General features: G+C 43.6%; 1 protein-coding gene across 2 annotated transcripts; it reads left to right on the top strand.

The window, feature by feature from the left end:
- LOC108785886 (protein FAM122B-like) lies at window positions 1-25,111 on the top strand. 2 transcript variants are annotated; one of them, XM_018555062.1, is made up of 10 exons: window positions 1-320; window positions 4,367-4,445; window positions 6,044-6,100; window positions 7,666-7,709; window positions 10,856-10,910; window positions 14,653-14,754; window positions 16,663-16,751; window positions 19,698-19,759; window positions 21,829-21,922; window positions 24,893-25,111. In XM_018555062.1, the coding sequence occupies exons 1-10, from the start codon at window positions 181-183 to the stop codon at window positions 25,035-25,037; spliced, it is 867 nt and encodes a 288-aa protein (XP_018410564.1). In that variant the 5' UTR covers window positions 1-180; the 3' UTR covers window positions 25,038-25,111. The 2 variants fall into 2 exon arrangements, with proteins under 2 accessions (XP_018410564.1, XP_018410563.1); XM_018555061.1 differs by having other exon boundaries at window positions 19,695-19,759.
- The last annotated feature ends 761 nt before the right edge of the window (window positions 25,112-25,872 follow it).

The raw sequence follows: 25,872 nt of genomic DNA, 5'->3' as shown, positions 1-25,872 counted from the left end.
CGCGTTTGGAGCTGCTCAGTCTCAGCATAGAGAGAGGGTTGGATTGCTTGGCTGGGCCTGAGCTGTCCTGGGGCTTCCTCGGATTCACCCAGTGCAGAGGGCGCCAGGACAGGAACGATCATCTCCCCTGGCTGTACCATGGAGCCCTGAGCGCTTCTACCGAGGCCTATACCGGGGAGAATGAGCCGCAGAGGGAGGGAGGACTATCCAGGGAGCATCGCTGCCATCATGGCTCAGGAGAAAATGGAGCTGGACGTGGACATCCCTAGCGATGGCAGCCTGAGGAGATCCAATAGTGCCCCCCATATTAATGTGCTCAGGTGAGGCTGTGTGGGGGAGGAGGAGGGGGCCCTGTGCACTGCTGGGTATGGGGCCCGGTGTGGTGTTAGGAGAATGTGGAAATCAATGGACTGTTTTGGGATAGAAGCTCACATCTCGGCTGCTTTGCCCGTTACTGTGTGCAAGAAGTTTACTGGGCTGCCAGCCGTTTACAGGGAGTTGTGCTGCACAGTACCCTCAAGGACAGGAGTGATCAACTTACTTGATGTAGAGCAGGGGTCTCAAACTCAAATCCCTCGAGGGCCACTCGACACATTTTTTTCTCCCATGGGGCCGCTTGCCAAATTTCATACTTTTTAAAATAAATTTTAACTATATGCGATATGGTACTACGGACCCCAATACACACACAATAAGGCCCCATTCATATCTGTAGGTTTAGGTGCAATTAGGGATTCCTGCGTCAGAATCTTGTGTTTTCCTGCAGCAGGAATCCCTAATGATCAGGTGACAACAGTTGCATGTAAACTCCTGCACACCGCATTTAATGATATGTGATATTATTACATGCGGTTAGAAAACACTCTCCCTGAATACACCATCATTGCGTACAGGGAGAGTGACTGGTCCCTAACCGAATGTAATCATATCACATACCATTACATGCAGTGTGCAGGCGTTTACATGCAGTTGCTGTCACCTGATCATTAACTTGAATAGGTGACAGCTGCCGCTTTCAAAAGCCAGATTAGGGTTTCCTGGACGTAGGGCAGGAGAGGGGGCGGAGACTGCGGACGTAGGGCAGGAGAGGGGTCGAGAGACTGCGGATGTAGCGCAGGAGAGGGGTCGGAGACTGCGGACGTAGCGCAGGAGAGGGTTCGGAGACTGCGGACGTAGAGCAGGAGAGGGGTCGGAGACAGGCTAATGGCCTAAATGGGGGCAGAGTGCGTAACTGCATTTTCCCATTCAGACCAGATAATTGTCGTTCTTCTCATGTAAAACACTTCCAAACACTTGTCCACATGTGCATGAGTTCATGTATGCTGTTAAGGTGGAACTCCAGGCCAAGCTTTTTAAATGTAGTTTTTGTATAGAGCAGGAAAGTGTTTGAACCTCTGTGAATGCTGTGTTCAGATTTACATGATTTCTCATTGACTTTCGAGTGCAACCAGGGACAGAAAGTAGTGGAATTTTCCCCGAAAGTGACACAAAAGTAAATAATATTTTTAGTAGCATGACCAAAAAGTTAGCACCTCTGCCAGTTTTTAAAAATTTTTTTTATTGCTGTGTCCCTGTAGCAAGTTGTACCATCACTTCCTGTCCTAGTGACCGGTTCCAAATTTTGTCTAAATACAAGAAGTGTGTGGTCCTAAATCTTGGTGTACTGTGTATATTTCTTCCACATCTGTGCATTACTCCAGCATGACAGCATGAATACTTTGCCTCTGATCAGGAGCTTCCTGTAATAAAGACCAGTCACTGCTGCTCTGTCTTTGTGCAGGGTGACTGGTCTTGTCTCCGCCCCTGCCTGTAGTTTTCTGCAGGCAACATGAAAAGGAAAAATGCTTACACAATTTAATGATTAAAATCATATTAAAACTGTAAGTGACACAGTCCAGTAAAAGGTGGCCAGGCTTATTCTTTATTGCCAGAGTAACCAAGCCAACTTCAGAGTTAATCCAGGGGGGTGATAAATTAATATGGAATTAAGGAGCTAGTCTGACCAATCCAGGAGCCAGCATAATGTTTTTCTTGGAGCCAGCTCCATTGACGATAACTCGAAAACCTCAAAAGTTAGACGCCAGCTGTAAATTTTAAGAAGCATTGGGTCCCCTGTTCCCGGGATTTGAGTGAACATGTTTCCTGTCTGTGAGTAGGTAGGCAGGTAAAGCAAAACAATATTTCTTCTACTTTTTAACTCAGCATGATGTTCCTCTAACGTAGACCTGGGCATTTTATGGGCCGGAAGCCACATCTGGCCCTTTGGCTGGACACGGACCAATTGCTGACCTCCGCTGGGTTATGGTTGGCTGACAGTGGATATACCAGCCTTCCACTGCAAGCCATAGCCCAATGCAGGCCCCCTCCTCTTCAGTCATTGGTTGCTAGGACCGTTGGGGTCCTAGCAACCAATGACATCAAGTGTCCACATCTTCTGCAGTGATTGGTTGCTATCACTGCTGGCATCATATCAACCAATGACGTAACATGTCCACCTCCTCTGCAGTCATTGCCTACTGGGACCGCCGGGTGGTCCTTGCAACCAGTGACGTCAAATGTGTTCCTCGCCCCCAGCATTCGGCCCTCTACAACAGTCCCAGTTTCTCACGTGGCCCCTTGAGAAAATGAATTGCCCACCCCTGCTCTAACCCATCAGCAAATATTATGGCTGTTGCAGTTAGTAATCTTAATTGACTCATTCTATAGGAGCTTGCTGTGCCCAGACTATTCTATCTTATACGGCTAACCAATGCTCAAAAGATATAGACCAAGGGCACAGTATCCATGAGTATCCTGATCAGCGTAGTGCCTCTTACTTCATCCAAAAGTGCCTCCTGTTGATTCCGCTTTGTCACTCGGTCAAGTGCTCCACTATGCAGTTTAATCCTTATCTTACATCTCAACAAAACAGGTAATTTCTCAGTAATCAGACTTCATGTTGGGACAGATCACATGCAGTGAGGGCCGCCAGCTTCTGCCCTGCGGACCCCCCCCAGCAGCTGGGGGTATTATTTGCCAGTGCAATGTTAATGTCCGTCCTCCCCTTGGAAGAGAGGAGGGGAGTTGCAGGTACATTGTGAGGACATTGGTGTTCTTCTTGATTCTGGTGTTCGCAGACCCTGCTGATATAATCCAGTAGAGAAGTTGCAAGGCAGGCAAGGAGCTCGGATGCTGAAGGCCTTAAAGGGGAACTTTACCCACCAATTTAATGTCTTCCAAACCAGGTACTTGCCAACTGTCAAGGCTGTCAGCTCTCAACCAAACTTTTATCGTCGGGTCTTTTCTGCCCGTGCGTGCTTGCTAGGGGGCGCGCGCGAGCAGAAAAAAAATGCCGCCTGGACATGCTGCAGTGCCGTCCGTCCGTTTTTTTACTACGGGCGGACGGCAAGAGGTTAAATGGCTGGTGTCATAGCCGATCACATGTGGAGCACCATGGCAACTGCAATCCAAATAAGGACTAAGATGGCACCTTCCTCGGCTGAAAGGGATATGAGGTTGTAGTTCCACTTTAAGAATGTACCTCTTCTCTTCCAAGGCAATAACTTGAGAGGAATGGACATTAACATTGGTCTGGCACACTGTAACTTTGACTATAATTTTGCTGGTGGAAGAGCATGTTTTCACAGGTCGCTGATCTCCCGTTAACATTTCTTTTCAGTGGCAGTCCCTTAACATTAGACAAAGAATTATTATATTTTTATATCTGAACCGGAACTGGACATTCGATTTAAAGGCAGCACATCCTATTGTAGAGAAGACCATAAATATGACAAGACCAAGAAGAAAATGTTTGTGGACATCTTAGGTAGCCAAGGAAGTACTTGGATAAGCAGAAACATTATATTTTATTACATGACATCAAGCTTCAAAATGTCATTTGTAGAAATGGAAGGATGATGGTGACAGCCATAGCACTTGCAGCTGTACAAAGAATTAGCTAATACCACATTCAATGTTTCTCTGTAAAGGTGCCCATACACTGCTCGATTCTTGTACGAGAATCGGGCGAAATCCCGCGATCGTACGAGAATCGAGCAGTGTGAACTAAGACGTGCAACCGTTTCTACTGTATGGTCGCACGTCTTTTGTCGAGCCAACATGTTCGAAAACCCGCCTAGCCTGCTCGCCCGATAGCTGCGGAACGGGCCAGTGTGCGCACGCGCACACTGCCCGTTCTGCATTGCCGTCATCGGAAGCCCGCCCCTCAGCGGGGCGGGCTTTCGATGATCGCAAGTACGATCTGCCCGTCCAAGGTGGGCAGATCGTACAGGCTTTCAAGAAGCATACGACCATCGCAAGACTTTTGTCGTAAGGTGTATGGGCACCTTAAGGTAGATTTTAATGTAAGCTTATTTCTATTTTGCAGTGATCACTGTCAGGTGTTTCAGCCTTGCGGATCCAGAGCTCGAAGAAACAGCACTACTGTGGTGAATCGTCAAAGTCAGGTAAGATAAGAGGCATAACAGGGACTGGTTTATAATAGTTCAGATGCTTTCTGGCATTGACAGTTGGAAGGTGATTGATAGATTTGGACAACTGACACTTCTTATCAGATTTCATGAGCAATCTTTAACTATTGCATGTCCTGTTGCCAATGTTTGTGAAAGTAAAGTAGCGCTGAATACTGAAAAATGGCCTGGCCAGGAAGGGGGTCTAAACACCTGGTCTTGAAGTGGTTAAAGGAGATGTACGGGGAGAGTAAATCATTCTCTCCCTGATGCTTAGAGCTAGCCTAGAATGCTGCAGCTATCCCACACTGGCACTAAGACTGAGAGCTGACCTATCACATGACTGCTGATCAGTCAGCTCTTGGTTTCTGGTCCCAGAAGAGTGCAGGGATCATTAGCCATCATCTCCTGCAGGGATTTCCTTCTCTGGCACATGCTGGAGCTACAGAAAGGGAAGGTGCAAGCGTGGCTAGTTCTCAGCCGCATGCAGAGAGACAGAGCCAGCTGTCAATTAGGCAGCCGAGGTGGTTCCCAACAATATTGTCAGGATCTTTCTTGACCACAGTGTGGATCTGTCTTGTCAGCTGATACTGTGCCCTAGCCTCCTGTGGCTCAAAAGAGAAGTATAGTCAAAAAAAGCATTGACTTTATTTTTAAGAAGGAGTACGCTACCACCACTGGAACATTTGCCTGGCCTTTGGATACATTTCACCATGTAATTCACTAGTGAATGTAGTTCACTATTTTGGGAACTTTTGAGTAGCAAACTGTTAATAAGACCCATGCAGGTTAAACGTGCTGACAGAATAAAATGTGGACATTTAGCTCTGTAAAACAGAGTTAAATGTTTCATTTTTTTCATGAAATCCCTGAAAAATAGCTACGGTAAAATTGTGCAGGCATGCATACCTGCAAAACCTCTTCCCTGTGGCTGTATCAGACCCACCATCTTGCAGAGACCTCCTCTTTTACGTGTCTGAGCTGAGGAAGAATGTGCCTATTCAGATTAACACAGCCATATAACCCCCCCATGCAAAGGTCCTAGGTGTCATCCTTGACTCGGACATCACCTTTCTTCCCCACATCCAATCACTATCCAAATCCTGCCGCCTTCACCTTCGCAACATCTCCAAAATACACCCCTTCCTCACCAATGCAACCTTAAAATGGCCTGGATGGGAAGGGGGTTTAACACCGCGGATGTCAACTGGTTAAGCATTTACGTATGTTCCCTCAGAGCCCATTCACACTAAGCGACATACCTTTTGCAGCGGATTCGGGGTGACGTTCCAGCGACAGTAGCGCGACCTTCTCCTGTAGAAGCAACTTGCGACAGCGACATGGAGCTAAGACAGCTCCATTGACTAGCATTAGTCGGCGACTTCTCGCGATATCGCGCGGCAAAAATGCGCTATATCGCGGCGGAAATCGCGCGATAAATCGCTTAGTGTGAATGGGGCCTTATGTGAGTCAGATGTCTGGGAGGAGGATGTAGTTGCTACAGAATTTGCTGTGTTTTTAGCATCATGTCGTCCATTAGGAATGCTAAAGTTATAGGAGTTTCATTAATTGGTGTTTTGTTTTCCTGCCTGCAGGCACCATCATCCTCTCCTATCCGAATCCCAAGCAGCCGTCTGTATCAGCTGAAAAGGGTAAAATAAAAGTTTTAGACGTTTGTGTTTGCATGTAAACTAACTCTGAAGCCTAAATGGTGTGGGCAAGGTGCCAATTTAGCTACCAGCTTGCATTTTCAGTGACAGTCAGTGTCACTGAAAGTGACAGTCAGGCGTTAAATATTAAAAATGCATTCAAGTACCCGAACAGAAATGTATCCTTTTTGTGTATCACTCAGCTGTAGATCCTCAAATCATCTCTGAATTCATGCTGACACTGTCCTTCTTTCTGGAGGGTGGCTGCTTTTTGTTCCCCATGGTTCCTGTGTGTGTTGTAAAGTAGCCACCGCTCCAAGGTCGCTCCCGTGATGGACTACAATCTCAATACAATAAACTAAACATGAGTGTGTAGTCTATCCCAGGAGTGAGTTTGAAGTGGTGGCTACTTTACAACACACACAGGGACCATGGGGAACAAAAGTAGCCACCCTCCAGAAGGAAGGACAGTGTCAGCACCAATTCAGAGATGATTTGAGGATCTACAGCCGAGTGATACACAAATAAGATACATTTTTGTTAACAGTTAGGGTACTTGAATGCATTTATAAGATTTACTTCCTGAGTTTAGTGTCACATTAAAACGTGAACCTGTTATTAAGGTGAACATGTTGCATACCCTGTATGTATCATTTAGGTTTACATGTATATAGGACAGGCATTTCATATGTACTCTCAGCTTCCTGCTCAGTACTGTAGCACTTTGATTGTGCTTCACTGCTCCCCATATCTCTATGGGCAGAGCTGTGTCAATTATCGTTTACTACATGGTAAAGCACATAAAATGGTGAACAACTCCATGTTACTTTTGAAGTGCTGTATAAACAGTGAATTCTCAGCAAAAATTCATGATAGTTTAATTAGCACTTTTAGCAGAAATTATTTCATCGTGACCACTGTAAAGAATTCCCACTCTGAAACACTGTCCCAAGTTTTCACAAAGATGATGTTATTTCTCTTTAATACATGTTTTTAAAGTGGATCTGCCATGACATTTTTACTCACAGCCCAAATAGTTTTAGAAGTCTGTCAAAAGTAAAAGTTAAAAATAAAATATCTGGACCCCTGTTCTCTCCACCACTGGGAGGGTGACATGGCCTCTCTGTTCCTTCTGAGAAAGCTGGGTGCTCAATGCTCTCCCGCAATAGGCTGTACTATTTATGTTTGAGAGTCTGTGAATAGAGTGGACCACCTTCTGTTTTCATAGAAGGTCTGCTTTATAGAGCCCAGGAATAAGTTATGTAAACTAGAGCAGAGGACATTGGAGCAAGACTCATTACCACTGGCAGCCGCTCCAATCAGATTTCATCGTTCATTGCATGGGAAAAAAAACAGTTCTATTTGCTTTCCTCACTAGTTCACATTTTCTCTTAACTTCATAAATGGCTCCCTGTGTGGTTTAGAAGCAGTTAGGAGGGGTGTGGGATTGTGCAATTGGTTTTTTATTCCTACATGTCAAATTGTAGAACATATCTTCTGCATATTTTTGCTTCTGTACTTTCTAGTTCATTTTCTTATCACCGATTTTATATATTTATTTTGATTAGGAGGAAGGAGTAGACTTAATGAATCGTGAAACGGCCCGTGAGCGGTAAGTATATTTCCAGCTAACCTAACCATGGGCAAATAGGTGCATCCTGGCCTCTGTTTGTGTGTTTTTTTGGAAAGCAATCCAGGTGCAGCATTTTGATGAAGTGTAGTAACTGACTGATGAAACAGTGGAAACAATTGAATTTCAGTTTGACATACCAAAGGGGAATCGGTTATTGGAGTTGCAGCACATTCATCTTTGCCTTGCTTATACATAGCAGTTTTGGTGTTCTGTAGGGCCCATTTTAATGTAGTGGTCAGACTTCACTCTTCCAGGAAATGAAGAAAGTAGAATGAAGGTTACATTTAACTAGAAGTGTTTGCTTTGGTCTCTGCCAGGAACCTCAACAATGCAGCAAAAATATCTTGCAGTAAAAAAGACTTTCAAAGCCTATTTCTGAGAGGAAGAAAAACTCCTGATTGGTTATGTCCAGGGTACCTATGTAAAGGACTTTCTTACCCTGATTCCCAATCTGCTAGCAGTCCCTGTTCACCTCATCTCCCCAATGCTTGTCCAATGTCCTCACATATAATGCAGGTCTGTGGTCCCTGTAATGTTCTGCATGACATTAGCGGGCCTCTGACTGCCAGAACACAGGGTGGGAGAAGCGATGGGTGCCAGTATTGGAGCCTGTGGTAGGGGGGATCAGGTAAGTAAATATCCTCTTCCCAGGTACCTTAGACCTAAATGAGCATTTAACCCTTGCAGTGAGGTAGAAGCCCCACTGCAAGTGGAGTTTGGGGGTCTTTACCAGAATTCGCAGGTTTGATAAATCTGATGGTGTCTCACCAGTCAGTCAAAAATGTCACCAGTCAGCATGACCGGACTATAGCCTTGCAATTTATGTTCACATTTTTTGGGGACAGATAGAGCTTTCTTTTGGAGGTATATAATCACCACGGGGGGGGAGGTTTACCATATAATGAAAAAAGTACCATAAATGTAAAAAAAAAAAGTTTCCCTACGTTATGTTATAAAACATTTATTCTTACCCATATTTTTAGTAAAACATAAAAGACGGGGCCACGTCGGGTAAATAGACACCAAACATGCCAAGCCTTAAAATTGCGTGCGTCCGCAAAATACGCCCATATGCGGCGATTAAAACGCTTTTACTGCTCATCAGTTTAGTGTTATCAGTGATTAATGGATCTAAAATGATTGCTCTCACTCCGACGTTCGCGGCAATATGTAACATGTGCGGCACAATAGTCGTTTTTGCACGTAGGCGCACCCGACGCATATCTGCGTGTGTATGTGGGGGGCGGGCACTTAAAAAAATGTTTTCTTTTTACTTTTTTTTTTGCTTTTATCTTTTTTATGATTCTTTAATTTTTGTATAATTTATTTTTTTTTTAACACACAACTTTATTGCTATTACATGGGGGGCTAAGAAGCCCCCTATGTGATAGCCAATTTACATGACAGGTCCTCTTTATGGAGACATCAGGGATCTCCAAGACCCTTAATGTCACCTAGGAACCCCCAAAGGTCTGCTTCATCAGCTTCTGTAGCTGGGAGACTGACACTGAATGCAGGAAGTGATGTAATATACATCACTTCCTGCATTCGGGGACTGAGAGGAGATCAAAGGGAGTTCGTATAATGATCTCCCTTTGATCTCCTGTCACAGAGCCGTGCCGTCCCGGCCGCATCGGCACAACGGATCTCGGGACCTGCAACGGCAGTGACAGCTGCTAATACAAGCGATCGAGCGTCTCTAGTGGAAGCTGCTCGTCGGGCTTCACCGTCCTCTCGTCGCGGACAAGTGGATTTTTCAAGCCCTGAGAATTCGGCTTTATAGCTTTTCTAAACCCAAAGACAAAAAATGAATATATAATAGCTAACCTGTTCTTAGACATGGTGGCTCTATTAATTTTCTTCCTGTTAAGACTTTCTTTTAACCTTTTAATTTCACCTGGTGAATCTTCTATTAAGAAACCTCCTGTCCTAGGGTGACAGCGCTCACTTATCATACTTTATCTATGAGGGAGCAGCGATGTCCCCCTACAACAGCCCCACAGAACACCTCCCCCTCCAATCTTCTTCACAGCATGGGAGAGGTGTTTTGTAGTACCCAGAGATGGCTGGAAGCAATGCTAACTGATAACAGTCAGCACAGATAGTGTACAGAAATTAATGATCTCACAAGATTTCTGGCGGGATCAAAGGGTATTTTTTACTTATCTCATCATTCAGATATGACCAAACTCTTTCAATGTTTTTTTTTAATAGACCTATAGGGAATAAATAAAATAATTCTGTTTGTTAGGGTTTACGTATACTTTAAATCAGAGTTAGGGCCGTCTTGCATGTATGGTGCATTGGCTGCGTGTAGGTCTGCAGTGACTGTAGGTATATTCAGGAATAAGTCTTTTAAAAGTGAAGGTGACCTTTAAAGCAATCAGTTGGTTTCCAATTTCCTTTCGCTGTGTATACAACCTCCTTTGTTTATAGCACACACTGGTGCTGTAGTTTGTGTAAGATTTATATTTACTGCTTTGAGCTTTCTAGTACCCTCTTGGGATGTGGTAAACCAGGATGCGTTGTCCTACAACGTGCTGAAGCAGTGTAGGAAAATATTCATCTTGTATCAACATGGAAATAGTTATTTCCCATATTTATACAGCGCAGTGGTTCAGAGTACGTAGAAGCCGTCACATACAATTTAGCTGTTTCAGTGGCAAGGAACGCCACCCTGCAGAGCATCTCCCCGAGTTGTTATGAGAATGACTATTCCCTTATTTTCCATTGGTTAAATGGGAAATCCGCTTGTAGGAAAATGCAGAGGCTGCCATTGCTGGCTGGCTGTCTGTCTCTGGGTTCAGTACGTTCAGTCACTGACCCAGCACAAAGCTGTAAATTAGAAATTCAGAGTGAAGAAAAAACTCTGCATAGTGTTTCCACATTGTTGTATTGAAGCCACTGTGTCAGCATGACAGCCAGACAACTAGTATTGCCATCAACAAATCATTTTCTCAGCTTAGGTTGCCTTTATTTTTTTTAACCATTTTTGTCATCGCGCGAGAGATGCAAAAATGTTTGTCTACTGAACAAATGTATTCCATCAGAGATTCCAGAGCTATCTGTAAAGTATATATGTCTGCAGCCAATATTAACTTTCTTTTTCTTTTTCCTTTATTCAGAGAAGTCCAAGCTGCAATGCAGATGAGCCTTTCCTGGGAAGAAAGCTTCAGCCTGGTAAGATACTGAAAATTTGAACTGCAAGTGAAAGTGTATCTAATCCCACAACCAAAAATTTAATATATTGTAACTTAGGAGTCCTTGTATGAAGTGGCTACATCAGTTTTCTATTTCTGGGCTGGTTTTTCTATAATTGTTACCTGTAATCATGAAAATAACACATTTCTTGTCCTTGGGTGGCTATGTTTACTCCTCCAGTGTATCTGTGGAGGCAGCCTCCACCACATTAAAGGACTGGTAAGCTGAAATATATAACATTTTTGATCTTGGATTTAGCTATCCTTTTAATGAAATGCCAATCAAAATAATACAGTTTACAGCAGGGGTGCCCATTAGGTTGATTGCGATCTACCAGTCGATCGCAAGGTGAACACTGGTAGATCGCTATCGGCTCAGTGACCTGTGTCCTGTGCTCGTGCGGCTGAATGTGTCAGACGCCGCAGGCGGGAAGGGGCGGGACACCTCTCCCCGAGTGCAACATCGGCCACACAAGCACTGCGGGAGGACAGGATGCTGGTGCACGAGAGGAGATACATCACTTCCTGCAAGTGGAGATAAGAAAAGACAGACAGGAGAGAGACAGCAGAGAGAGAGAAGAGACAGCAGATAAAAACAGGGGAGAGAGTGTGAGGAGAGAGAGAAGAGAGAGCCAAGAGAGAGGGCTCATGCCACAAAGTCTGCGTTCCAGAGTGTTTGGCCTCTGGAACGCAAGCCGGCCGGCTCCCTGCGTTAGGGGGTGTGGTGGTGCATTGTAGTCAATAGAAACGCAGCTATGCCCCCTGCCCGCAGTGCGGTCACCCGCACCCAGTGCTTGAAGCATTTTTGCAGATCACACTGGACCGGAACGCAGGCACTAATGTACCTGCGTTCCGGGTATGGGTGATCGCCCCCTCCCGCCCCTGAATGCAGGTGTTTTTTCGTTGGTAGATCTCATTGAGCATGTCATTTGAAAAGTAGATCTCCAGACAAAAAATTGTGGGCACCCCTGGTTTACAGAGTACATCTTTAACTCTTGCTTCATATGTAATCATTTCCATAATGGTTTATTTGGGGCATTCCATATGTATGTTCTGTAGCTGTTTACCGATAGCTAGTTTACTGTGATCCAGCTGCAACTTACCCCTTCAGCTACCTACACTGCTGATCTTAGCTATTTTCAGCGCTACGCTGACTACAGACACACTTTGGGTGTGGTAATTGCCTGGTCCCCCACTGCACCCTGTGCTTCCTCCTGCTGATATCTACGTCACTATTGTGTTTGTCTGTAATGTTGGGGTTGGCAGAAGGAACCGCAGAGCTCAGAGGAGGACCAGCCATCTGAAGATTTTGCAGCCAGTAGCGCTTGAAGACTGTGAAGTTTGGTGGCAGGAGTGATAGATATTGAACCCCTTTTTTTATCGGGAAGTCTTTTTTTAATCAATCATTTTTATTTTTTTTAAATAAGCGACAGTTGCTATAACTGCCCAAAGCTGACCGTAGAGGGATAGCTCGCCAAGGACAACATTTCTTAAAAAGTATTCTTAAAAGCATCAATGCTCTATTGGAATATCTGCCCAATTTGCCACTAGGAATTACATGACAAAATATTTTGTTTTCTTTTCATTGTGGAAAAGAGAACAATCTGTGACTCCTTACTCTCTCCAACAGAAGCTGTATCTTTACTCAGTTGTCGGCGAGGTAATTGAATTGGGCACATGCACCTTGATTATGCATGGACAGCCTTAGGCGGACTCGTTGAAGACATTCTGTTGGTATAATATGCTATAAATTGTTGATACAGCAGTTTTATACCCCTTTGTTAAATAGTATGTCAAACCAAAAAAAAACAAAACATATATTTGCCTGAAATGCATTCTGCTTTTAATTTACAGTTGTGGACTGACAACCCACAGCATTATTGTGGACTGCGGTGTCAGCCCTGCCCAGCTTTCTTTTGCTAAACTACTCAATCATCTTCAAAGCCTCCCAAGAAAAGAACAAGGAGAGCTAAACAGGCTCTTTTTGAAGTAACACAGGCAGAAAGCATAGGACAGTTGTAAACGTTTGACAAGTTATAAAACATTCAATGCTTTGGTTTTATTTAGCAGACCGGACGGAGCATATAAGAGAAGTTTTATTGTTAGGGTGTACATACAAAGTGTTCACATTATGCACATATTGTTTATTGTAAATAAAGGAATAGTAAGGGTTTGCTGAAAATGTGTTTAAAAGGGAAAAGTGGAAGCATACAATATAGTAACCAAACGTGTTGCTATTGGCAACACAGACATTTCCTCTCCAGACACATCTGCTGCATAAATCCCAGCAAAGCTCACATTCCCGGCTAAATGGAGAGCAGTAGTTGGGACTTTGCAGAGGCAAACCGCTGCTCACACTTAAAGCCCTCATTCACACGAGTAACAGCCGGCCCGCACAGATCCGTGCTGCGTGCACTGCCACATCGGGCCGCTCCCAGGAAGGACAGGTGCTGCGTGTGATTTGTACACAGCAGCCTGTTCTTCTCTATGGGAGTACACCACCCTAAGCTCACCGGACCTGCATGTCCGTAAGGGTACAGGTGTCCCTGCTCGGACACGGAGAGGATCCACTCTGTCAGCGTACGAGTAATCACACGCAGAACCTGTCCTTCCCAGGAGCAGCCCAATACGGCCATGCACGGATCTCTACGTGCCGGCTGTTAGTCGTGTAAACGAGGGCAAAGGGTTATTCACAAAAGGGTGAAGAGTTTGGGGAAGGCAGGAGAAGGGAACAATCCAGGACAACATAGCTGATTTGTAACAATTCTCCAGTTCAGCTATTTTGGCCTAGATCAGGTTTAGGCAACCTTGGCTCTCCAGTTGTGCTGAAACTACAAATCATCATGCTTCTGCCTCTGGGAATCATGCCTGTGGCTTGCAATGCCTTATGGGATTTGTAGTTTCAGCACAGCAGGAGAGCCAAGGTTGCCTACCCCAGGCCTAGATTGTTCACTTCTCCTGCCTTCTCCAAACTCTTCACCCTTTTGTGAATAACCCTATTAGTGTAGTCTCTATCTCCACCCCGCCACTGGTGAAGGGAAGTTTGGAGGGTGGCGTTGGGAGTGCTGTTTTAGAAAAAAAAAAAATGAATTTGTAACAACAAACTCTTGCAATCCTGGTATCATTCTTGATAAATTGGCACTAAATCTCGGCTCTGAGCTGGGTTACAGTCCTTCGTGGTGTGGTTGTGGCATTGCAATTAAATGAAGGTGCCACTTAGTTTCAGAGAGCGCATGGAGGGGCGAACACTCCTGTGACATCAGTGCCTCTCCATGTGTCTGAAGCTTATCCCCCCGGTGTCATAACACTACCACAAGTTACAAACTAGAGACTCCACAGCAGTCCCTCTTTCTGGCCTGAATCAAATTGGAAGCAGGCCAATAGCATTATGTGATCTGATTTTAAGCTGGCCATACACTGGTTGAAATTTGAGCAGTCTGTGTGCCCCCTCAGGACTTCCCTGTTCAACGAAAAAAAGATTTTTCAGTCATCTGCAGTCACCATTTGGGTATTCTTACATCAGCACCCCTGCCGCTGTCAGAATACATTAACCCGGTGGGGATTCCCTATCCACACTGTATAGTGTGGATGGGCAAAGCGGGATGGCCAGACTTTAGAAGACAATTTTATTTTTATAGATTAGTTTTTCAGGCACTTTCCTTACTGAGCCACTAAGTGTCCTGGATATCTTCTATGTATGTGATTTTTCTCTCCATTTACAGAGTGACAATGATTTTGACAAGTTGGATAAATCCTCGTCTCCAAAACGCATTGATTTTGCACCAGTGTCTCCTGCTCCTTCCCCCACCAGGGGAATTGGAAAGGTAATCTATAACCCATTTTTATAGTTTTGTACATTTCAGCAGCCACTCTAAAACAGTGCTTCTTAAAGTGTGGGTCGCGAGCCCATGTGGGGTCCTGCAAGTTAACAGGGGGGTCGCGATCCGAGTCCCCGGCCAGGACCGCCATCGGGGGGTATGGCCAGTACTTGTGTGAGGGGCCCGGGCGGCCAAGGAGGTCTGGGCTCCAAGCTAGATTGTTTTTGTTGGGGCGAGAAGATTAGAGAGACACTGACCGACGCTGGGGGGGGGAGAAGAAGAGACGAGAGAGACACCGACTTACGCTAGGGGAGGCGGGAGACACCTACCGACGTTGGGGTCCCTTCAAAATTTCCTCTGCCAAAAAGGGGTCACGAGTGGAGAAAGTTTAAGAAGGCCTGCTCTAAAAGACAGGTGCCTCTTCTTTACAGTTGCCCCCCACTCTTCTGCACCCTGAAGGTGTCAGATGAATGTTAGCTTCACAGCAGAGATAATGTTTTCACTTACCTCAGCTAATTTTATACATGCTCCTGTGAAGAAACCACTAGAGGTCACAGGACATAGAACCGCAGTGTCATGCTCCCTCTAGTGGATTCTGTATTGCAATTATAGGGACCAACCACTTAGGTTTAGGAATCCAGGCTAAAAAGCCACGGTTGGCGCATCACATCCATGCTGGTGATTAAGAGAGATCTCTCTGGGCCTTTCACAGCAGTAAAGACCTAGTAGGCTATCTTCCTATACCTGGAAACAGACATTTGGATATTGGGTTGAATGATCCTTTAATTTCTTATATTGGCACAGTTAAACTAAGCAGATAGGATGATTATGATTGGCAGCCAAGTATCATGTGACATTTATTTCACCTAGTTTGGGTGATTTTTGAAAAAAAAGATTTGAGTTGCCTGTCTTTTTGTGTTCAAAAGAACGCACCTACTCATACATGCAAACCTTTTGGGGTATTCAGGGCTGACTTTGAATTCAGGTTAGAGATGGGCTATGCTCTGTAAAATTTCTTATGCGTATTAGTGCAGTATACCGCAAGCTACTGCTCGCGGTATACTGAGACACCGCAGCTGAAGCGGATCCCGACAATTATGTCTGGACCTGCCCAGCTGCGTGAGTGACAGCTGGCTCTGCCTATCTAGAGGCAGAGCCAGCTGTACCCGCCCCCTCCCCCCTCCGATCCGCCAGTCAGCGCTGGCGGATCGGAGCGGGGAATCCAGCCCCTCCCCTGTCACGGCAGAGAGCTGTGACAGGATCGAGAGGTGAGGGAACGCCGGTATGTGCTCTCTCACTTCTCGATCAACTGAGCCGACCTGTGACCGTCTCATTGTCACAGGTCGGCTAGAACTATGAGGTGAGTGAAAAGCACTCCCCTCATAGTTCTCCTTTTAATCAGTCTTAATACATATATTGTGTTTTTTACATTACTGGATCAGATCCATTAGTGAAGTGTTATGTGCATCTTTTGATTTAGTGATCCGAGGACAAATACTGAACTTCCCTTACCTACTGCAGTGATCTGTGGTTTGACATGCACATTGTATTTAACGATTACTATTTGCATCAGAACTGGCCTAGCCTGTATACACTATGGTAGTCATTGTTCTAGTATTTTGTAGGTACCTGCTGGTACCAGACTCAATGTTGGTTTATGTTTTGGCTGTACGAGAGAATATAATGCTCAAATCACTATGAATTGTATTGACGTTAGCATATTTCTATTGTGTACTGCATTAGCAGTTCACTGAATGATTCTTCCCTTCCCTGGAAAGAATGAATGTGAGGCATAGTGACACACCTAACTCCACTATTCTTCTCTTGAATGTCTAAAGCTCAGTGAGCTTCTCAATGAAGTGGACATGAAATGAGCAAATCAATTTGTAATTGCATTTTCTTTTTCACCTACAGCAATGTTTTTCTCCTTCTCTGCAAATGTTTGTGAGCAGTAATGGCTTGCCCCCGAGCCCCATACCTAGCCCTACAAGACGCTTTACAACGTAAGTATGACATTTCATAAAAAAACTCTGGGCTGACTGCAAAAAGATCAGAGGCTTTCCTTCCCCATTTGCCATTTCCCCTTGGGTGGTTTTAGCATTACAGGTGTTTTCTCTTGAAACCATTTTCTCTTAACATGTTATCTACTTGAATGTCGGATTTCGCTAAAAACGCATTCATTGAAGTTTCCAGTGGGTCTTCTGCATTTTATTGTGACCTAGCAGAGGAGAGGGCCTGAAACTCCAGTACTTGGGATAGGAAACAGTCACACCTTACTTAGAAGGGGAAAACAACCTAAATAGGTCACTTTTGTAAGGTACGTCTTTCTCTTGAACCAATTGGCACAGCATCATGCTGAGATGCTGGTCTTGTGGACATTTCAGGACAGTCTTAAGCTGGCCATACACCTATAGATTATCTGCAGATTTTCTATGGTCAGATGGAAAAAGCGCAACAGATTCCTCCCATCTACGCTAAACTGTGTGGATGGAGAAATCCAAGCTTCAGTATCTTGCTAGCCGGCCCTGCTGGCTGTCAAAATACCAGAACAATCTGATTGGATGCAGGCATTGCTCAGGTTTTTCGAGAGCCGGCGGGGTCGACTAGCAAGATACTGAAGTTGGACCACTGGGAGATTCCTCCATCCACACAGTTTAGCGTAGATGGAGGAATCTGTTGCACTTTTTCCATCTGACCATAGAAAATCTGCAGATAATCTATAGGTGTATAGCTTTACTCTTCAATTAGGTTGGTCTGTCTCTTCCCCCACACAGCTGCTCATATATCCAAAATTATTAGGAGTTATTCCGCTCACCAGATTTTCTGTACAAGCTGGGTGGTGGAATAATACTGCTACGTTATTCAAAATGGACATCCTTATTTCTATGTCGCCAAGTTCTGTTCTGCTTTAATGTTCCTCTCTCATCCCTCTATCAAGTCTACTGCTCGCTGCTATCAAAATTAAAGTATGCCTATCATAATATCAGAGTTGGCTTACTACATTGTGGCTGTAAGAAGGCAGCCAGTGGTACCTGCACATACGTTTGTGAACAACTTTAGGAGCCAGTAACCTGTGCCAGTTTATTAGGAAGTTACCATCTGTAGAAAGTCAAGCCCAGCATCACTCCCTCTAACATCTCCTGGTCAGTGAAGCAGCCATTCTTATTGACCAAAAGTGAGGCCAAGACTGAGATTTCTTTCTTAATTTGGTACTGGCATAAGGAGCACCCTGGCTTTTGCAGCAAATATGTATAGGAATATACTAGCACCTCCTAAGTGCCTGCTTTACAACCATATTTGCAGTACACCAAAGTCAAGACACTAGATCATAATTATGATTCAGATCCTGTGGTGAACATGTGTCCAGGGTGTGTATCCAAAATACCTCATGTTTCTTAATATCCTTCTCCACCCTGGCGGGGTCTCGGAACATGATCACTCACCTGATATTTTGTGTGTTGCATCTCTAACAAATGAAGTAAAATACAGAATGCTGCATCTGCCTATTTTGGAGATATATAACTGCGCTTACATCAGCATTTGAAAGTGAACCTGAGCTTTGCCAGTGCAGACCAAACAGCAGATTTAATACCAGCCTCAGCAGCTGCACATATATTTCCTTCAATCCCTTGCCACTGTGTTTATCACCCAGAAGCAAAGAGAGTCAGCCCTGTGTATGTTTCAAGTTGGAACCTGGAGCTTACACAGGGCTGCGGACTCTCTGCTTACCCCTAATAACAGTAGGGTTTTGTCCTGTATTAAGAAGGGGATGTATTGCAGGGACAAGTCTATAATTGTGCCTCTATATAGATCATTGGTTCAACCTCATCTGGTGTACGCGGTCCAGTTCTGGTCACCAGTACTAAGAAAAGATGTCCTTGAGCTGGAAAAAGTCCAGCAGAGGGCAACCAAACTAATTAGGGGTATGGAGGACCAGAGCTACGAGACGAGGCTAATAAATTTAAACATGTTCACATTGGAGGTGAGGAGATTAAGGGGTGATATGATTTCCATGTACAAGATGTTCAATGGTGGCAGCAACATTAGCGACAAACTATTTAAAATTAACTCCATTACAAAAACTAGAGGCCACCACCTAAAATTGGTGGAAAAAAAATTCCAGCACAAGGGGCAAAGGGGGTTCTTCACAGTTAGAGCGGGTAGGGTCTGGAACTCTTTGCCGCAGACAGGGATTTCAGCTAAGAGTGTGGAATTGTTCAAGAAACTTTTGGACGATTTCCTGAGGGACCGTAATATACAGGGGTACAAGTACTCCTTAGAATTAGATCCTAATAGGTTGGACTTGATGGACTTATGTCTTTATTCAACCTCAAATATTATGTAACTATGTAACAGTGCTGGGTGCTTGAGTTCTCAATAGCCAAACTCTGGCACTGTCAAGTGGGAGTAAGGGGAGTGAGTTTCTATTCTCCGCCATACTCTGAAGTATTAGGTGTTCCTGGCAGTCGAATGAAATGGTATGGGTGTAAAAGGAAGGTGAACATGTGCTACTTGTAAAGGCAACATTAAAGCGAACCCATTTCTTTATATAGCAATGCTTATCACATCCCCTGTTACAGAAAGCCACTAGTGGAATCATTTTTTGAGCTGTATGTCACATACATTAATGAAAATATAGAGCAAACCGCAAGTAAAAATGTGTATATTTCAGCACAAGTTAAATTATAACCTTTAAAAATCAGTTCTCACAATACAGTTCAGCACCGTAATATCAGCCGAGCGAGGAATGATGGATAAGGCTTTGCTAGTTGACTCTAAAAATTGACACTTTTTGACAGTTAACTTGTACTAAACCAATTCATAATTGACAAGGTAATAGTGTTACCATGTGTCCTGGCAGAAAGGGCGGCAAAACAGTAGAAGATAATGCATATATTAATATGAACTATTTCAATTTGAATTGTGATATACATCATTCTTATTAGCAGGAGGAGTCAGAGCCCCATCAACTGCGTTCGTCCAAGTGCCTTCGGCCCTATAAAAAGAAAAGGTATGGTGAAGTACATACACTGGCGCCCTTTGGCTCCCTAGTTTTTCTGAAGATAAAAGTCCCAGAATACCCTGCCAGCCTCTTTCATGAATGCAGATAGCCATTGGCTTGCAGGATACTGTGGAGATTGACATTTCACTGCAGCCAGAGAACCTCAGCGTGTCTTATCACTGATGTACAACGTCTTTAAAGAACAACAGTATTTTGCTGCTAGAATTTAAGCTTGCAATACACTTTATTTTTTTTTGTTCAGCCCCACAGGCTAAATGAGAAAAAAACACTTGATTTCTCTGCTAAACAGTGTGGTTGGGGGGATCCCCTACCCCCCAGACTATTGTAGTCTGGCAGCAGTGATTGTGCTGCTGTCAGAATATCTGAACAATGACTGCAGCTGATCGAGAAATCTGGGACTGGCTCCTTCAACAAAATCTTATTGAGAAATCAACTTTTGGCAAATAGAGGGTTGCCGACAGGGCCACATAATGGTGGAATTATGGCCAAGATACTAGGATGCCAATTTTACCAGCTCAGGATGGGTGCTGACAGGGCCACATAATGGTTGATTTATGGCCAAGTCACTAGGATGCCAGTTCTACCAGCTCAAGATGGGTGCTGACAGGGCCACATAATGGTCGAATTATGGCCAAGTCACCAGGATGCCAAGTTAACCAGCTCAAGAAAAAAATTTTATTGCAGGAAACTAGAAAATCAAATTTTTTATAGTTATTTGTTAATATCTTTGATTGTACTGTTACCTAGTAGCTTGTATGTTACACCAAATAGGGGACCCTGTCCCCTTGACATCATGTTCCAGTGTTATTATGGTGACTTTGGAGACTAAAAGTTTTAAGTGGCTTTATTTTGAGAGGTAGTGTGCACTTAGAGGTGTGTATCACTGAGCACGCTCCCAACTGCAGCCATGAATCGAGTTCAGTAAAAGTCTTGGATGCAAATGCAGAGTGTAAAATGTATCATGTAAAATAATACTTGAGCAGCTCTCTGCTGCCATCTGTGTGATTCAGTTCCCTTTGTTAAGTGCAGTGTATTCTTGCAGCAAGATTGTGTTCTAATGTGTCATGGCTGTTGGCAGGGATGGGTTTGAACTCAAGGATTCGCCCATTTCAATGGCTGTGTGTGCACTGATAAGAGGGACTTATGAGGAAAGCACACATTTCTGGTTATAGTGATAGTTATTAGCAGTCTTTACAGAGCCTTTTTTTTTTTTGTATATCTTGGCAATACTACCCCTGGAAAAGACTGGCAAACCCTGTAGCAATATTTCCCTGATAAACAGAAACTTATTCTGAGACTCCATTTCCTAAGCTTGTGATGCATTGGAGAAAGGGAATAGAGCCAGTAGGGCTGCCAGCTGTGTAGTGCAGGATAAATAGTAGTATTTTACACTGTTCTTTGCCAGCATCATGCACAGGTCAGGGTGCTTAATGGGGTTTATCTACAGAAGGATGAAGTAAGGCAGAGGTGCCGTGATGCAGCTTGCCTGTGAGGCCTTGATAGGTTGCCTAGCACGCCTATCCTTTGCCAGTGAAAGCGATCCACAGCGCATGTCTTCCTGTATCCATAGGCATGCCCTGCCAGACTAAAATGCCCCTAGATCTGTCTGCGAGAAGTCTCATTTTTGTCTCTTGGGAATCAATGACAGTAGTGTGGGTGGGAAGAGATGTTTAAATAGTGACAGGCAAGCCCAGTGAATCAGCGTGCAAAGCGTAAAGCGCAAATGCAAAGAACATTTGGCCAACAAGACTGATGCACTAGTGCCATGCTATAAGCTGTCAAAAGGCAGCTGAACAGCGGAGTGAGGCAGGATGGTACAAGGCAACATGGCAATGTTGAGTATGTGACAGTTGCTTGCTGTCTCAAGATCTGCTGAATCAGCCTTTCTATGATTACATGGAGAACTTTGACTGACTCTAGCACATTTGCTTTCATTCCAGTGTATCATTAACTGCATCCCTGTTGCCAGCAATTTCACTTTATTTGCTATAAAAAAAAGACCAAAACATATTTTCCTAAGGGACTCTGAATAAACTTGTCTGTATTCATACTTTCAGGTGAAATGGAAATGGAAACCCAACCAAAGAGGCTGTTTCAAGGAACGACAAACATGCTGTCCCCGGACGTGACTCACCTGTCAGATTACAGTTGGTAAGATGGTATAAGCATCTGTCTTGGTTATATTTATGGACACGTAATGTTGGCAACTCCTGCTTGGGACCTCAGGAGATATATTTTTAATAACCTCTCACCTCTATAATATTTCAGAAATCTGAATAAAAGCAGGCTATAAAAGTCACACATTTATCAAGTAATCGCTTTAAAAGTGATCCAAAGTTATGCTTAGGCCTCAGAAACATTTTAAAATTTATTTCCAATTATTCAAGCAAATGTTGGCTATATATGATATTTTCAACTTGCAGCCCGCATGAGATTGCTGGTAGAAGTTCTACATCTGTCCTGAATTCACCTGAGATCTACCCCTTCAGCTCTGTCTTTGTCCTCCAGACCGGTATGAATTTTCACTAAGGGCCCAATTACGCCATTGCTTTGCAGTAACGTGTTGTAATAAATGCATCCTAAAGAACCCGCAACAGATGCAATTTTGGCAGCAACCTAATGCCCGGTAATGGCAGCGATAGCCCTTGTGTGAATGGGCCCTTAAAGAGGCAATCAACAAATGCAGAGCTAGTACTTGGCTTTCTTATTAGAAAGTACAGCATGCTCTGCAAAAAACTGTTCAGATGCATCATGTATTGATTTCTTTTGTACAATCTGTAAAGGCAATGTTATAGAAGACCAGCTAATAAAACTTTGAACATTAAAAAAAAAAAAACTTGACCTGTTAAAGGTAAACTATACATTATTTTAGGTGCATATCTTGATGTACTATTGTATCATATAACTTAAAAATCTGTTCTACTTATGTATTTGTTTTTATATAGCGATTTCTAGCTGCTCCATTTAGTAGTCACCTGTATGTCACAAAATGTGTGCAGCATCTTTGTTCCGTCACAGCTGTAATTTGCCTTGTAGAGAGTCTGTTTTTTCATTTGGATCAAACCTCACGCAAAGACCTCAGGACGGCTCCTGGTTTCAACTCCAGGCAATAGGCAGCGTCTCCAGCAGTCGGAAACGCTGGTTATTGAATTTCTAGCTGCTTGGAAAATCTCTTTTAGGCCCCTGTCACACCATCAAGAGTGCGTTCCAGTGCGTTCGGCCTCTGGAACGCAACCCTGCCGGCTCAGTTTTATTTGGGGCGGGAGGAGGTGTGGTGTTTGCAGATCGCACTGGACCAGAAATGCAGGCACTAATGTGCCACGTGTTCAGGTGCCGGCAATCGCACCGTGGGCTGTGGCTGCCATTGAGTTCAATGCAGCGCCACGCGCCCTCCCGCCCCCAAAAAAACTGAACCGGCTGGGTTGCGTTCCAGAGGCCAAACGCACTCCTGATGGTGTGACAGGGGCAATCCTTTTCTCTTAGTGATCACTCGCATTTAACAGTTGAGACAATGTTTTTCAGAGTTCGTCTAGGATCCCGGGTCCTCCCCTGTACAAAATGTTAAATTGGAGTAGCTGCAGTGTATTCATAATGCATTTATTGCTTAAATCGTAGGCGCAAGTGGAGTTTACGCTTGCACGCTGATTCACTGGGCTTGCCTGTCACTATTTAAAACAATTGAGTTTATAGCTGTTTGCCAGGTACTAGATTATTGGTTACAGGTGTATCTTAGAAATCATAATACATGAGTAATGCATGCTTCAGCATTTCCATCTCACCCCTCCCTAGTGGACTCACCCTTGAAATAAATGAAGAGCTCACTCCTGTAGAACCAGCTTGGAGAGAAATCTCCCAGGCAGCATCTCTTCTAGTGGTGCCCCAAATGCCTCCACACTGCACCCAACATTAAAACCATATTTTATTTGTATAATTTTCATATATTGATTTATGTGAGAGGAAATATGGAGGGCAGAATCTTCCAGCAGCCGCAAAGGTCGCCATTTTCAAGTTTCACCACCTTTCTCTATAATGACCCTCTAATGCCACCTTCCAACACTGCGCTCATTCATATGAATGGCTTTGCTTACTTTCACTCTTATTCATACATTATAAATGGGTTTGTAGCTAATCCATCCCATTCATATGACTTCATACAAGTCAGGTGAAAACAATGTTGGTGTTTGACATCTGACTACTATGAATGGGTTTGTTTATAACGAATTCCTTCATAAAGGATAACAAAAGGAATTAGAAGTATTAACCGATACATTTCAAATAGTTTGGCTTTTTTTCTTTTTATTTTGTTGTATTTTTCACAATAAAAAAATCAAAATAGCAACTTGTATAATACAATACATAATACAAACATTCGCCGAGTAATAAAGTTACTATTTTCATTCCATTTAGCTTACTAACTAAATTGAATAAAACAAAAAATGTGGAACATACACACAAGGGCAACAACATTCTGAAACAAGTTCTTTTTTAGTTTATTTGGGTTGTTTGTTTATTTTTTTATGTCACATAATTCGTGATCATGGTGTCCTAAAACAACACTTCTGGAACATCAAACTTTGTTTCAAGATTCCAAAATCCAAACTAGGTAACATTTTAGATTGTAATATACCCAACCTTGCACCTTCTGTAACAGGCTCACGTTTGCTGGTTTCTGAAGCATTTTATTCTGTATGTGTTGCTGCTGTAGCTTTTCCTCTTACTCCCTGTCTGGTAAAACCACCTTTACCAGGATGGTAATTGAGGGGAAATTCTTCTGGCTGGCTTCACACATTGGCATTGCGGTAATGTATGGTAAAACACTGCATTAACATAACGCACAACATTTTGTGCTGGTCTGGTTATTCTTCTGTTGACTTGCATTGGCAGCCCATTGTAAATGAAGTTGCCGTAACCTGCATATGGTAACATGCAACAGAAGCGTACGGTGTGAAGGGGCCCTGGATAGTAGCAAACTCGACAGGGGTTCCAATCCTTCCACACTCTATAAAAATAAATAGCCGGACATTTATTATGTTGTATTGCTAGATTTGTTTTATTTGTGATTAATTTACGCCTTTTAAAATAAGTGACTCATCTGATTTAATTTTTTTTCTCCCCCCCCAGCCTTTCATCAGACCTTGACAGTAGTAGCAGCCTTGGCTCCTCCTTGGACTCTGCTGCTAAAGATGGCTGCGTTACCGACTCTCCAGCAGCTTGTTCCAATTCCTGCTCTTCATTCATATCTCTGGATGATCTGTCGCCAAAGTAAAAATCTGTTGGTGCGACATTCCGTTCCTCTTTAAAGACTGTGTCAGAGTTCTAATTTCCCTTCAACTCTGGAAATCCTGCACATTTTTTTTTTTCCTTCCTTGTAATAAATTTAATTCCTCCTCCTCCTCCTGTGTGAAGGACTGTTACAGGACGCAAAGTGGCAAGGGGGCTGTGTATTTTGGGTACAGTATAGTTTGTACAGTGTTTGTGTACATTATGCACATTATGCCTGCTTCTTCCAGGTATTTATGCAATACATATGTTTTGAAGTATATTTTTCCTATTTATTTATATATGTAAATCAAGGACTGAGAATGTATTTTGATTTGGCGTGCTGTAATCATGGGCATCTATAAAGAGGACATTTAGGAAGCCTGGTGCCATTACCATTAATTTATTGCTGTTGTGCCTAGGTTTAATGTTTTGTTAGTGTGCTGTGGAGGCTTAGAACATTGTCACGGGCGGAAAAGTGTGCATGAGCATTTTCTTTTATCTCTGTGCTCCTTTCCGTTACAGAAAAGGAAAATTGAAGGGTAGATAGAACTTTCAATAAGGGAATATTTAAGCTCTGTGCATTGATTGGCGTTCTATCCCCACATTAACCAAAGGCTGATCTCAGTTTAGTGGGGGCAGATGGCTGTAAGAAAATATTCTCATTCATTCACTTTCATATGTATTCATTCGCTCTCTCTCCTCTCTCTCTCACTCTACACCCTGCATCATACAGTTTGAGGACAGTAGATGATACAGGATGTCCTACAGAATACATACAGATTATGATGGTGCACCCATGTACTAAAATAATTGGAGTGCTAGTTTTAGAGTCAGCTGTA

This window comes from Nanorana parkeri, unplaced genomic scaffold, assembly GCF_000935625.1.
Source record: "Nanorana parkeri isolate BGI_ZX_2015 unplaced genomic scaffold, ASM93562v1 scaffold182, whole genome shotgun sequence".
In the NCBI taxonomy this organism is placed as follows: domain Eukaryota; kingdom Metazoa; phylum Chordata; class Amphibia; order Anura; family Dicroglossidae; genus Nanorana; species Nanorana parkeri.
The sequence above is the reverse complement of the archived record's forward strand: the minus strand, read 5'-3'. Positions and strand labels throughout refer to the sequence as shown.